The sequence below is a fragment of the Aethalodelphis obliquidens genome, unplaced genomic scaffold, assembly GCF_003676395.1.
Source record: "Aethalodelphis obliquidens isolate GAN/ISIS:26980383/991018 unplaced genomic scaffold, ASM367639v1 scaffold58, whole genome shotgun sequence".
Classification (NCBI taxonomy): domain Eukaryota; kingdom Metazoa; phylum Chordata; class Mammalia; order Artiodactyla; family Delphinidae; genus Aethalodelphis; species Aethalodelphis obliquidens.
Genome location: NW_020838002.1, coordinates 6570588 through 6583442, shown reverse-complemented (window position 1 = coordinate 6583442; position 12855 = coordinate 6570588). Strand labels below are relative to the sequence as shown.

General features: G+C 52.5%; 1 protein-coding gene across 5 annotated transcripts in view; it reads right to left on the bottom strand.

Annotated features, from left to right (window-relative positions):
* MSI2 (musashi RNA binding protein 2) overlaps positions 1-12855 on the bottom strand; it is a 390324-nt gene that overhangs the window by 130410 nt on the left and 247059 nt on the right. For all 5 annotated transcript variants that reach the window (XM_027087140.1, XM_027087141.1, XM_027087144.1 and 2 more), the window contains exon 7: positions 9803-9851. In XM_027087140.1, the coding sequence (XP_026942941.1) occupies positions 9803-9851 (49 nt within the window). The remainder of the gene's footprint in view (positions 1-9802; positions 9852-12855) is intronic.

Genomic DNA, 12855 nt, shown 5'->3' with positions numbered 1-12855 from the left:
GAAAATTCTCTCATGCTGTTCTATCGCTATATTTACAATTCAACTTGGGATGAACTGTGAAAGCTTATTACACTAAAAAAGTATTTGTTTGACTAGGTAATAAATGCATAGGGTACGAAAATTCGAAAGGTAAATGAGTATAAAGTGAAAAGTTTTCCTGTATCTTTGGACCACTGGTCACTTAATCCTCTTCCCCAGAAGCAAATGCTGTTTTTTATTTATGTATACTTGCACGGATGAGTATATATATTTGTGCATAAAACATATTCGAGTGCTTTCTCTAGCTGGAGATTATTCCAAGTCCTTTATACTTATTAACTGATTTAATAAGCCTCAGGCTAACCCGATGGCATCATTCCTGTTTTTTAGATGAGGAATCGTGAGTCACAGAGAGTGTAGGTGACTTGCCCAAGGTCACACAGTTATGACGTCACAAACCTTAGATGTGAACACCAGCTGTCTGACTCCAGAGCACGTGCTCTAAGCCACTTGGCCATTCTCACTCTTTGTTGCCAGTTTTGTGACTATCCTTTCAGAAATATTCCATGCACAGGCAAACATATGTTTCATGTGTGAAGGGGAGGGGAAAACTCTTTTTAAAGACTAGGTCTTAAGAAGTTCAAATAAACATAGTAACTTGCCTGAAGAAGTTAAATGGGCAGTTCTTTAAGGGGGAAAGGAAAGTATTAAGGCTACTGGCATTGACCACTCTCGGTGGGCACTTCGCAAGTGGCTCATTAACTCGTGCAGAGCAGATGTGCTGCCTCCAGAGAGCGAAACGGGGCTCAGAGCCCTTCGGGGACCACCTGAGATCACGCCCAGGGAAGCTGGGACTGAAGCCAAGTATGGGCAGCACTAAACTCAAGCTCCTTCCCACGTGTCCTGTGACAGAGACACAGATGGGCCAGGGAATGTCCTCCGAACCCAGGGCCCAAACAGAAGCTCAAGTGCAGAGCTGAACAATCCCGGGGGCTCCTGGAGTCCCAGCAGGAAGCAGGCGCCCCGGCTTCTGGTCCCCCCGCTCAACCCCTAGCAGCGCCGTGATGCTAAGAAAGGGGATGCTTTTAACCAAGGGGCCAAGCTGAAGGCTCCTCTCTCTTCAGAGATCTGAAACCATGTGAGAGTCGGAGCTGGGAGCTGGGCCTCTATGGGAACAGGGCCGAACAAAGGCCTCATTGTCTCTCTCCACAAAAAACCATTTCTGGGTCAATGAAGTGGCTGACCCTGGGCCCACTCCCTTTCTGCTTCCGTGGGCCACAGCCAGGAGGGAGGAAGGAAGATCTACTAGCTCACCACCCTTCTGGTGCCAGGGCTTTTATTCCGAAGGAGAGGAGTTTCAGATTTATCCTCCAGCTGGGACACCAAGGGGCATCCAGGGGGCCATGCCCGCCCCCCACCCTGGCCTGCCCTGTTGCCAGGGCGCTGTGGGCTCCGTGTGAGTCCCCATCCACAGGAAAAGCAGGTGAACAGAAACTGAGCTCCCATGTTGATGAATATCTCAAGAGACAGCGCCGGAATGGGCGCTTCCGGAATACAGTTAGCTCAGGGAAGAAAAAAATTAAAGTGTGCTCCTTGCTTTCCCGTCAGAAATAAAATTAAGGTCTCAGATCGATGTTGCCGGGGCTGGGACAGCTACAGGCATCTTTAATGGCCTCCTCTACATGTTTGCAAATTCACAGTCCCCTTCAACCCTGCCCTTCTAATTGGTTATTTGCGAGGTCATGTTTGCACCAATTTCTCCAGGAAGGCTAATGGTGTTTATTTAACAAGAAAATAAAATGTGCAGACAGCTCCGGGGGCTGGTCTCTGAGAGATGGCTCAGGGTAGGGGCTGCAGCTCTCTACCCCGCTCCCGTCTTTCACCCTCTGTGGCCGCCCTTCCTCTGGAGGAGGTCCTGAGATGGGCCTGGTGACAGGTCAGGCCTTGAGGGGACTGTGCTGGGGGCCAGAGGCGGGGGGGCCAGGCTGCACAGCCTCTGGGCAAAGCCCTAGATGCACCCTCCTGGTGGGGACCACCTTATGCAGCCCAGCTTTAAAACGAGCCCGCCGGGAGGACAGAATCTAGTGGAGGGGCACGTGGCTGTCCGTGTAGACCGCTGTGGGGCTTGCCAGTTCTTCCTCGTTCTAACTGAAGTGTGCCCGATTTCAAGCCTGCACGTAATTGTTTTCCAACAGAACCTCTCCAAGTACCCAAAGGCGGCAAATTACACATCACTGCCAGCACCCCAGCCAGGCTCTTCTATCCAGGGGGGATGGGGGAGATTCAATTATATTGAGTTTCTACCCCATTCTAACATTCTCCCTTAGACTCCACATGTATCAATACCTTTTTCTTTTTTTGGCCTCTGCGCGGCATGCGGGATCTTAGTTCCCCAAGCAGGGATCAAACCCTCACCCCCTGCAGTGGAAGCGTGGAGTCTTAACCACTGGACCTCCAGGGAAGTCCCTCAATACCTTTCTAAAACAGGTGCCCCACACTGACATCGATCCACTCTGGGAAGAGACGAGGATTATCACCTAACCTGATCTAACTCTCTACTTGCATGAAAAGAGCCCACAGACATGCTAGGTGACCACATCACAGTACAGCCTAGGCTGGAAGCTCTATCCGACCGAGACCCTTGGTTGGTGTTAGTGGCCTGTGACACACCAGCAGCTTTCCTGTCGACTGGCTTCCAATTCAGGTGCAGAACTGGGCTCAGTACCAATAGTAATCAGCTACTGGCTTAAAGGTTGCCACTAAACCCCTTAACACATCTCAGACTTGCGTTAGAAAGTGATGGGTACCTAACAGCATCAGCGGACCAGAGAGCAGATCTGTGAGGCGGCGGAAACGCAAAGGGCATGACTCCAGCAGGGCAGACCCCGCAGCAAATCCTGCTCTAGACCCTGACCTTGGGCACCGGTGCTGCGCAGGATGCCATCATGTCCCATTGGCACAAGTGTCCTCACCAGCTGTGATTCTCCAAACCCTTATCATGCTTTCTACCCCAGCCAACAACCCTTTCCCACCCAGAGGGACTTATCCTCTTTGTCAAACACACTCCTTCCTCCATCCTACAAAGTCACATTTATGGGTTGTAGAGTCCCAACCCTCTCTCCCAGGTAAATAAAGTCAAAATGTTAGAATCTCATTAGGAAAAACACACATACATTATCTTTGACACCCCACACCTACAAATGAAGCAATGCTTTTTTATTTTTAATTTAATTTACGCCTTTGTGAAACTCTTTTTACGCTTCCCCCTCCCCCCTTGGGAAATGGGCATCAATAAACAAACAATTACAGTGTGATTTTTAATCATCTTTTAGTATACAAGAAAAGAGTCAGTCTGGACTTCAGAGGTCAATTTCAAAAGTGAGTGTCTGGCAGGGAGTCAGGACATTAAGGGCTGTTTTTTCTCCTTAGGAAAGCATTACCGGGATTTCCCTGGCGGCACAGTCACTAAGAATCCGCCTGCCAATGCAGGGGACACGGGTTCGTGCCCTGGTCTGGGAAGATCCCACATGGAGCAACTAAGCCCGTGCGCCACAACTACTGAGCCTGCACTCTAGAGCCCACGAGCCACAACTACTGAAGCCCGCGTGCCTAGAGCCCGTGCTCCGCAACAAGAGAAGCCACCGCAACAAAGCAACAAAGCGTAGCCCCCACTCGCCGCAACTAGAGAAAGCCCGCGTGCAGCAATGAAGACGCAATGCAGCCAAAAATAAATAAATAAAATAAGTAAATTTATTAAAAGAAAAAGAAAAGAGTGTCTTCTATCATATAGCTTCAGCTACATCGCACAGGCACCGTTTTAATAAATAAACTAATTACGCAAATTATGAAGACCTTAAACTTCGGCCAGCTGCTTTTGGGGATAGAGATGCTGTATGAGCTTCTTGGGAGAAGCCAAGCTCAGTCTTGCTGCCTTGAGGTGAGACTGCAGAAGGCTGCTCCCTCCAGCCACAGGGCCCACCACGGCGCCCTTCCAGCCTGGTAACTCATGATGGGCAGAGCCGCCCTGGGAGAGGGAGGACTTTCTTTATCCAGGGAGCCTGCTGGGGATGGCGCTCTCTGAGATCCACAGAACAGGAGACTGCCTCGGAGCTGTTGTTCCTCTCCAAAGCCATTAGCACTGCACTTAATAAGCAACTGCTAACGGTCCGGAGAGGAGTCATCCATCACACTGATCTTTATTTTTCTCTCTGTATCCTGTTCCTTCGCCTCTGGCAATGTTCCGGAGCAAACAGGCCTGCTGGGTAATGGAAGCCACTGGGAGTGAGAAGGCCTGTCCCCAGGTCTCTCCTCTGTACTCGCCAGAAACCACTCCCTCTCCAGCTGACCCTCACCAGGCCACCTGATAAGCTTCAAAGACATCCAGCTCATTTTCCACTGGGCCCCCAACCACCCAGCTCTCCCCTGACGCGTCAGACTTGGAGGGACCTGGCTGTGCAGGCCCTGAGGTCAGAGGGAGGCAGCACATCTGAGGCTCCCATGGAATGAGCTCTTAGGGGGCTCCCTACCCCCATGAGGAGGTGAGTGAGAGATGTATTTCAGCAACCAGCATCCCCGCCATCCACTGTCTCAAACAGGGCGGATACAGGGAGAGTCCTCCAGCCCCCTGGCTCTCAGCCAGCTTCCCCCCAACCGCCCACCAAAGAGCAAATCAGAAAGGATAGCACCTTGTTGCTTCTTCCCTCCCTGCCCACCTCCAGCCCCACTCTGGGATCAATACGTAATGCTGAATTCAAGATCTTATCTGAGTTCTGCAAGGGTAAAGCGACAAACTTTTCCCCAATGATTAAATCCTTTGATGATCAGTCCAATATTTTTCAGCCCACCTCTAAGAACGTTTAGAGAGCAAATGCAATGACTCTGAAAAGGCTGGAAAGCCACCATTCTCTCTGTCCTTGGGCACAGAGGGTCTCAGAGAAGGCCGCGAAATGAAGCGATGGGCGGGGCCAAGGAAGGCCCTAGCTTCTACCAGTAGCTCAGCTCCCCAGCTGGCTGTAGGAACCTGCTGTGCGGCTTTCCAAAGCTCCACATGCCTTAGTTTCTCCATCTGAAAAATGGAGGTACATTGTAGTCCGGCAAGAGGAGAGGTGTGGAGAAGGACTAGTAATAAGGAGGTGCTTAAGTCCTTAAGATCGCCGACTCTCCTGCTTTAAACCACTGCCTAGCCCCGTGCTCGCAGAGCGGCTAAGAACACAGGCTCGGGGTTGGACAGGGTGGGTTTACGTCTAAGTTCTGCTCGGACTAGTGTGCCACTCTGGGCAGCTCAGTTCATAAAGATTCCACAGTACGTGCTAAGCACCTGGTATAGGGGTGCTCAGAAAGTGGCTGTTTCTACCAGGAGTGCTAACACAACCTGGTTAACACAGAACCCTGTACCACTATGGTGTGCACTCTGATGGGGCGGGGGGGTCAGACCCCCTTCAGGAATGAAGGTCATCTTCCCCAGCCTCTGGGAGTGCTGCTGGATGACGGCCCCAGCTGTTGGTCCCCTCCAGGACTTCCCCGGTACAAGCCCAAGATGACACCTGCTTCCCAGGTGGGCTGCCTCCTATGACTGATCAACGTACGGGGATAACTGGGGCAGCTGAAGGACCACCCTCTCTTCAAACTCCCCAGGGCATCGCAGGTTGTCACCTCCGTCTGCCCAGTCCCCGTGAAGAGCATCCCCAATGAACCTCCTGCAGACCCAGCCCCATCCCAGGGACCCCTACTGGAGACAACTGCTCCCCCTCCGCTAGTTAGAGAAAGGAAACAATCTGGAACATACTTCCAGTTAAAAAGCTAAAAGCCAGAAGCATACTTTAGGTCCTGGAGCTCAGCGGTCCCAGTTCATGTATTTTCCAGAGGCAGAGCCTGAGGGGTTCAGAGAGCTTAGGAGAAGTGCCCCTGGCTAAGCGCAAAGGGGCAGCAGAAGCTGGAAGGCGGTCCCTCTAAGGACGAAGGTGGGAAGACTCCACACTTCCGTGAGAGTCAGAGGCTGAACGACCTTCCTGCTTCCAGGACGGAGGATGCACCTCCCTGGAGGGCTCACCGTCTGCCGGACTCTCCCCTGGGCTCTTTCCCACGGTGCTACCGAGGTCCGAGTGCAGATGCAAAGTGGGAAGAAACACAGGCTGGCGCTTCCGTGAACAGGAGCAGTAAACTGAGGGCCACCCTTGTGCCTACGGGACCAGCGGGGACAGGGCAGGAGGCGGCCACCGTGGGGCAGGAAGTGGAAAAGCTGCCCCGACCCCTGGCTCCTAATGGCAAGTGTGGCCTGACTCCCAGAAGGCCAGGCCCCGTGCCACGGAGTTTTCCCTGACAGCAGTGGTCGCGGCTCAGGGGCACACAGGTGGTTTTCAAAATGCCTGGGGCAGAGGACAAGTCACCGTCCAGGCTGCCCAACGGGGCTGGGTTAGAAGGTGACGGAAAGCACTAAGCAAGTGTGCCCTGACGACACGGAGGGGTTAATGGTCTGGGCCTCTTTAAGTGAGAGCTGGCGGCAGTGCCAGCCAGAGAGGTGTCCTCAGCTCCTGCTCCAGCAGCACTTTCCTCTTGATAAGATAATGGAAAACAGGAAGCCGAGGAGGTGAAGGAAAGGTTGGGGCAAGGTGGCTGCAGGAGGACTTTACTTTCCTGTGCTTATCTCCTGATCCCAAGTGCACATTCCATCAGGCCAGGGCTGTGAGGCCTGCTGGCTCCACATCTAGGATTTGTGCTTCTCTCGTGATACGTTCTTTCTTTAGAGAAAATTCTTTCCTCCCCTAATGCTCTGGATTGCTGAAGTATTACCCCAGCTTCAGCACCCCGTCCAGAGAGAAACTCCCCCTCAGCTGTTTGGAGAGGCTGGAAAGCATGCATGGGCCAAAGCCCCCGCCGACACAGGTGGGACGGCGGGACCAGATTTCTGTACAGGAGCAAACGGGCAGCAGGTGTCAGGTCCTTCCCGTTGAAACCTCTGGGCACACGGTCTCTCCTGCCTTCTCTTCCCCGCCCCACCAGCAACAGGCCGGCCACAGGCTGCATCCACTCAGGCCGGCTTCCTGGACGGGCGGCCTGAGCTGTCACATACACCCCGCGCTCAGAAGGGCTCCACTCTTGGTTGAATGCTCTGCTGTCATCTTGAAATTCTGGATAGTTTTTGAATAAGAGGCCCTGCCTTTCATCTTGTTGTTGACTCCATGAATTATGTAAGGGGTCCTGCACTGACCACAGGAATCTTAAAGGCGGGCAGGGCAGAAGGATGCGGGGCAGGCCCTGCCTTGGCTGGGGGAGGGGGCCGCGCCGTGCACGCACCAGGGGCTCTGCCCGCCCTCCATCCTGCCATCGCCACCAGGAGTCCTGACTTGGGGGAGTGAGCGACCACGTTCCTGAAGCTACTCTGAGTGCTGGGCCACAGGTGACCTCCCTTAGGCTCCCAACAGGAAACACTTCCCTCATCCAGTCACAGAGGGACCCCCACCCCATCACTGTGCCCAGTGCCCTTGGAGAAGGGGAAGAGGCTTCAACCACAGCAGGAGGCATCTGCGTTAGAAACAGGGGAGAACTTTCCCTGGCGCCTCCTCTGCAGTGTGTCTGGGCCTGACGTCCTGAGTGTGAATCCAGCTCTGTCAGTTACCAGCCGAGTGACCTGACACGGAGGGTGAGCCGCCCCCTCAGGTCCCTCAGATGACGAACCCCTTTCCCGGCTCAGCTGAGAGGGTTCAATGAGATGATCTGTCATCTCTCCCAACACAGGGCCTGACACAGAGCAAGAGACCAAAAATACCTTTTTCACTGATATTCAGAAAAGAATAACAATACTGCCTAGAAGTCGCTGAGGAATCTTCCAGAATTATGAATTCTAACACTGAACACCAGTGCCACGTTCAGATGCACCTCGCCCATCCTGAAAATAAAAGGCCGAGAACACCCTTCTCAACAAACCCGCTGCACGTGGAGACAACAAAGAGCAGAATCTGAGGGCTTCCCCGGTGGCGCAGTGGTTGAGAGTCCGCCTGCCGATGCAGGGGACGCGGGTTCGTGCCCCGGTCTGGGAGGATCCCACATGCCGCGGAGCGGCTGGGCCCGTGAGCCATGGCCGCTGAGCCTGCGCGTCCAGAGCCTGTGCTCCGCGACGGGAGAGGCCACAGCAGTGAGAGGCCCACGTACTGCAAAAAAAAAAAAAAAAAAAAAAGAGCAGAATTTGAAATCGGCTGTCCTAGGTGTGAGTCCCTTCTCTGATCCTGGATGTAAGGCACCTCTCTGAGATGTGGTTACCTCATCCACAAAATGGAGGTGATGGTAATAATAATACCTAACATTTATGCACAGTTGGTGTGCTTGGCACTACGCTCTCCAAACAATCCTATAAGGAGGTACCCATATTATCTCCATTTTGCAGATGAATAAACTGAGGCATAAAGAACTTAAGTGATTTTCCCTCCGGGGGCTGCTGTGAAGATCAAGGTAGAAGATGCGTGTGGAAGCAGTGCTGGGAAAACCATAAAGATCGACGCAATGCAGACGATGATCAAGGGTCGTCAAGAATCGCCCGGCACCGGCACCACCTTCCTCTCACTCCGGAGCGTTGCAGAAGCAAAGGCAATCGTTCCACACCTGTAAGCTCTTCTTTTCTCTCCTTGTCTCCCCCTAACTCCTCATCCTCTACCCCATCCCCATCCCTTCCCCAACATATAACACCCCTGAGGCCCCCGTTTTCTGCCCAGTTTTCTATTTTCCCTTTTAAGGATGCTGTAGGTGGATGCATGAGATGCTTGGTTCCCCAGGCACACTCAGGACAGCCCCTCCTTCTCCCACCCTTGGAAGCATCGCTCCCCACCCACTCCTTCCTCCCTTTCACTCAGCCTGCCTGCTCAGAACAGGGAGACATGCAGTCAGCACTGGGTAACTGCTTCTAATCACAGGGGACAGCAAGAATGTAAACAACACAAGAAACATCTAAATGCCATCCAAGTGGCAAGGAAACACTGATCGCTGGCCCCTTCTCTCTAGAACACTGCTTCCTGCCACCCCCCCTTCAGAAACTCTGTTCATTAATGCCCCGTGAATAGGAACCCCAGAAACCAGGAGCTTCCGGAGAACGGAACGCTAAACCATAACTTTTGATGCTGCTTCCTCTGGGAAGGATTTTCTAGAGTCATCCAATGATGAGAATCAGAGACCCCTTTGAGAATCTATTCAAAGCTAGGGAGCCTCTCCCAAGAGAAACATAAAACATCCCGTGTGTCATTTCAGGGCTTCTTAGACCCCAGGATGAAACCCATTTTCCAAAACATGGACAGGACAGTAAGCACAGGAGAAAATACAAGGAAGTGCAGATGTCCTCCAAGCATCCAAGAGGCACAAAAGGGCATTCCAGGTCTGCACCCATTGTATACGTCCAACAGCGAACAAACCTAGGATGAGGCTTTTTTTTTTTTTTTGGGCTCTTTAGATTGACAGTGTGCTTCTCAACGCCCCCCCCCCCCTTCAATGCAAATTGAGAACTCAACTGAGTAACTGCTGTGAATAATTTCCACTTCGTGCTGTGGTTCAGCAAGGACTAAGAAAGCAAGGCTTGGAAAAGTGTATCAGAACACGTGTTGGGCGTGGCTGCATAATTAAATGACGGTTCCCAAGCCAAAAGGAAATGGTGTTTTAACTGTCCAGTGTCAACCCTCCACACTACCGTGGCCGCTCTCTTAATAGAGATCCACAACACACGTCACCTCCACCTGCCTGATTTTGGAACAGTCACTGTATCTTTTGTCTGCAGGACTGGGGGTGAGAAGAGATGGAGGCAGGAGAGGATGAAGGGGCAACCTCCCCACACTGGGGTTCTTACCTCTGTGCCTGTTGGTCGTCTTATCAAACATCAGCATTGCATCCTCCACCTGCAAAACAAATACAAAATAGAGTCTCTGCTTTAGGAATTTTAACAAAATACACAAAACATTATATATTGGGGGGGGGGTGGCAGTTTCCGTTATAGAAGTCACGTTGCTTGTTAAAACCTATTTGAGGGCTTCCCTGGTGGCGCAGTGGTTGAGAGTCCGCCTGCCGATGCAGGGGACGCGGGTTCGTGCCCCGGTCCGGGAAGATCCCACATGCCGCGGAGCGGCTGGGCCCATGAGCCATGGCCGCTGAGCCTGCGTGTCCGGAGCCTGTGCTCCGCAACGGGAGGGGCCACAACAGTGAGAGGCCCGCGTACCGCAAAAAAAAAAAAAAAAAAAAAATCAAAGAGAGGAAAATACCAAAGGCATCCTCTGTCTCTCTTCCTCGTCCCTTCCTCTGTCCCCCCAGGCACCCTGCAACCCTTTTAGTCATTTCTGGAGAGTCAGGATCCACACTCAAGTCCCACACGGACCTCAAGAAACTCACACTTATGAAACCAGGTTTGGCTTTGAATTCCACTCCTTTTACTTATGATCCAATCCTTTATTTGCTCCACAAAAGACACATCTTTAGTGCAGGTGCTGTCCTAAACCAATCAGCCATTCACTTGCAGACTGTACCTGGTTTGGCCAGGCGAGTAGCCTGGTCTCCTCATTCATTTTGTGCCCAAAGTTGGCAGTAAAAATACAATCCGACCACATGGCTGTGGGTGGACAGAACTGTTAGCAGAGGGCTCCGTGCTTGGAGCAATTTCAACGTGCGTGTGTGCGTGTGTGCGCGGCGCGAAGGACCAAGCACTGCTCACTGGAGCTCAAAGGCTCAGAAAGGAGCTTGGGGGCCTGAGCTAAGCCAGCTGAGAAAAAGAACCATCGGCTATTCATTCCTCACTCCTCCCAGATGACAGTCTCCGATGGAGGGGAAGACACTGGGCAAAGCAATAAGACCAGGTTTAAAATGGTGCCTCCGGACAAGTCAAATCTATTTTTCTAGACGCCCATCAAGTATAACGGAGAGAGCGAAGCCAAGGTGAGAACGGAAGAAGGCGCAGGCAAGCCAGACACAAACCTCCAAGGGACTGGCCTAGCTTACACATCCCTTCTGGAGTCAGGGCCCCTGGTGTTGCTAAGCAACCGGGCCTGAGCAGGCAGGCTCCTGGGGCCTTCCCCTTCTGGTCCCCATCTCTGTAGTCAGTTACTGGGAGGGAAATGGCCTTGCACGGTGACTGTTCCTCCAGCAAGGAGCTGTCCTCTCTCTCCCAGGAACCAGGCTTAGGGGAGTAGGGGATGCTAGTTTGGAGAGGGGGTGCCTTCACCAGACCCCTTCCCGGCCAGGCAGGATTGATGAGTCCCCAAGGCACCTGCTGAGGCCAAACACACCATAGCCAGCTGCCTCCTGTGCACCCCTCAAGCGAAACCACCAGAAGATCAACCGGTTTGTTTCTACAAAGGGCCGTCACGTTTGAGCATATGGCATCGCAGACTCCGACCCGGGGCCTCGAGGAGGATTCCACTGCCTGGGGTGCGGGTGGGTGGTGGGCGAAGCCTGCTGGGTATCGTGCAGGTGAACATGACATCCGTTTCACACCCACTGCCATATTTTCTAAGATGTTTGCCAAGTCCTTATTTTGAGCTGAAAATGCCTAACAGTAAGAAAAACAGCCCCCCTTCTGTGTTGGCCATGTTTGGGTACTGAAACTCAGATCCCCTTAGGAGATAAATAGTTTGAATTAAGAAAAAGTATTTTCAACGCCCCTCCTTTCCATCGTGCGTAATTGGGTCCCTCTTCTCCTTCCTACTTCTGGATGTTTTCTGATGCTGCCCTGCTAATATTTGCTCCACCCTGATGAGTGAGGAGGAGGCTCTGTGTATGTTTTTTGGGGGCAACCATTGTCGTAAAGAATAGAGCTCTTGGGCTTCCCCGGTGGTGCAGTGGTTGAGAGTCTGCCTGCCGATGCAGGGGACACGGGTTCGTGCCCCGGTCCGGGAGGATCCCACATGCCGCGGAGCGGCTGGGCCCGTGAGCCGTGGCCGCTGAGCCTGCGCGTCTGGAGCCTGTGCTCCGCACCGGGAGAGGCCACAACAGTGAGAGGCCCGCGTATCGCAAAAAAAAAAAAAAAAAAAGAATAGAGCTCTTTCCTCTATGGTCCAGTGTACAATGGACCTCACAAAGACCTCTTGAATAGATACAGCGTTGGAGCGCAAGAAAAATTCTATTAACACTTTACAAAATAGAACGTCTAAGAAGTAGCTAGAGAGGAAAGAGAAAGGGGATAAAAATCAATATGGGTAAGTCCCGGTGCTTGGGGGAAGAAAACTTTTCACGATCGCAAAACACTTATTAATTCAGAGAAGCCATCAATGCGATGGAAACCTGGCAGAACAGCAAGAGCTGAAACTGGAAGAATCCGAACATACAAAGACTGAATAGAATGAAAACCACGGCCTCACATACGGGGCTGTTTCTCACGGTTCTATGTGAATCAAACAGAAGAGGCTTGTGTGAGCCTCCATCGTAGGGATGCGAGGGATACGGGCAAGGCGGCTGGTACTCAGCCCCGGAGACAGCAAACTGGTAACTCTGCCCGTCTCTCTCTCTCTCACACACACAGACACACACAGACACACACAGACACACAGACACAGACACACAGACACACACACAGACAGACAGACACACACACACACACACACACACACACACAGATTAGTTGGCTGTGCTGAGTTCAGCCTGCAGGCCAGGCCTCGTTCACGGAGCTAAAGAGTTAGAGGGCTGGACACAGGCGTTTCTCTGACTTCGGGGAGAAAACACCGCTAACCCTGGTGAAATGCTGCTTCAAAGGCGCTGGTATTTATTTTGTGTTGACAGTGCCCTCACCAGCCATACAGACTTCTTTGTACCAGAGGTGGGGGCCCACAGGCCTAGTGGTCCTGGGGGCTCTCTAGAGCGAGGGGGCAAGAAGGGGAGGAGGTGTCTGAACCTGAGCACACTTTGTCCCACGTCTTG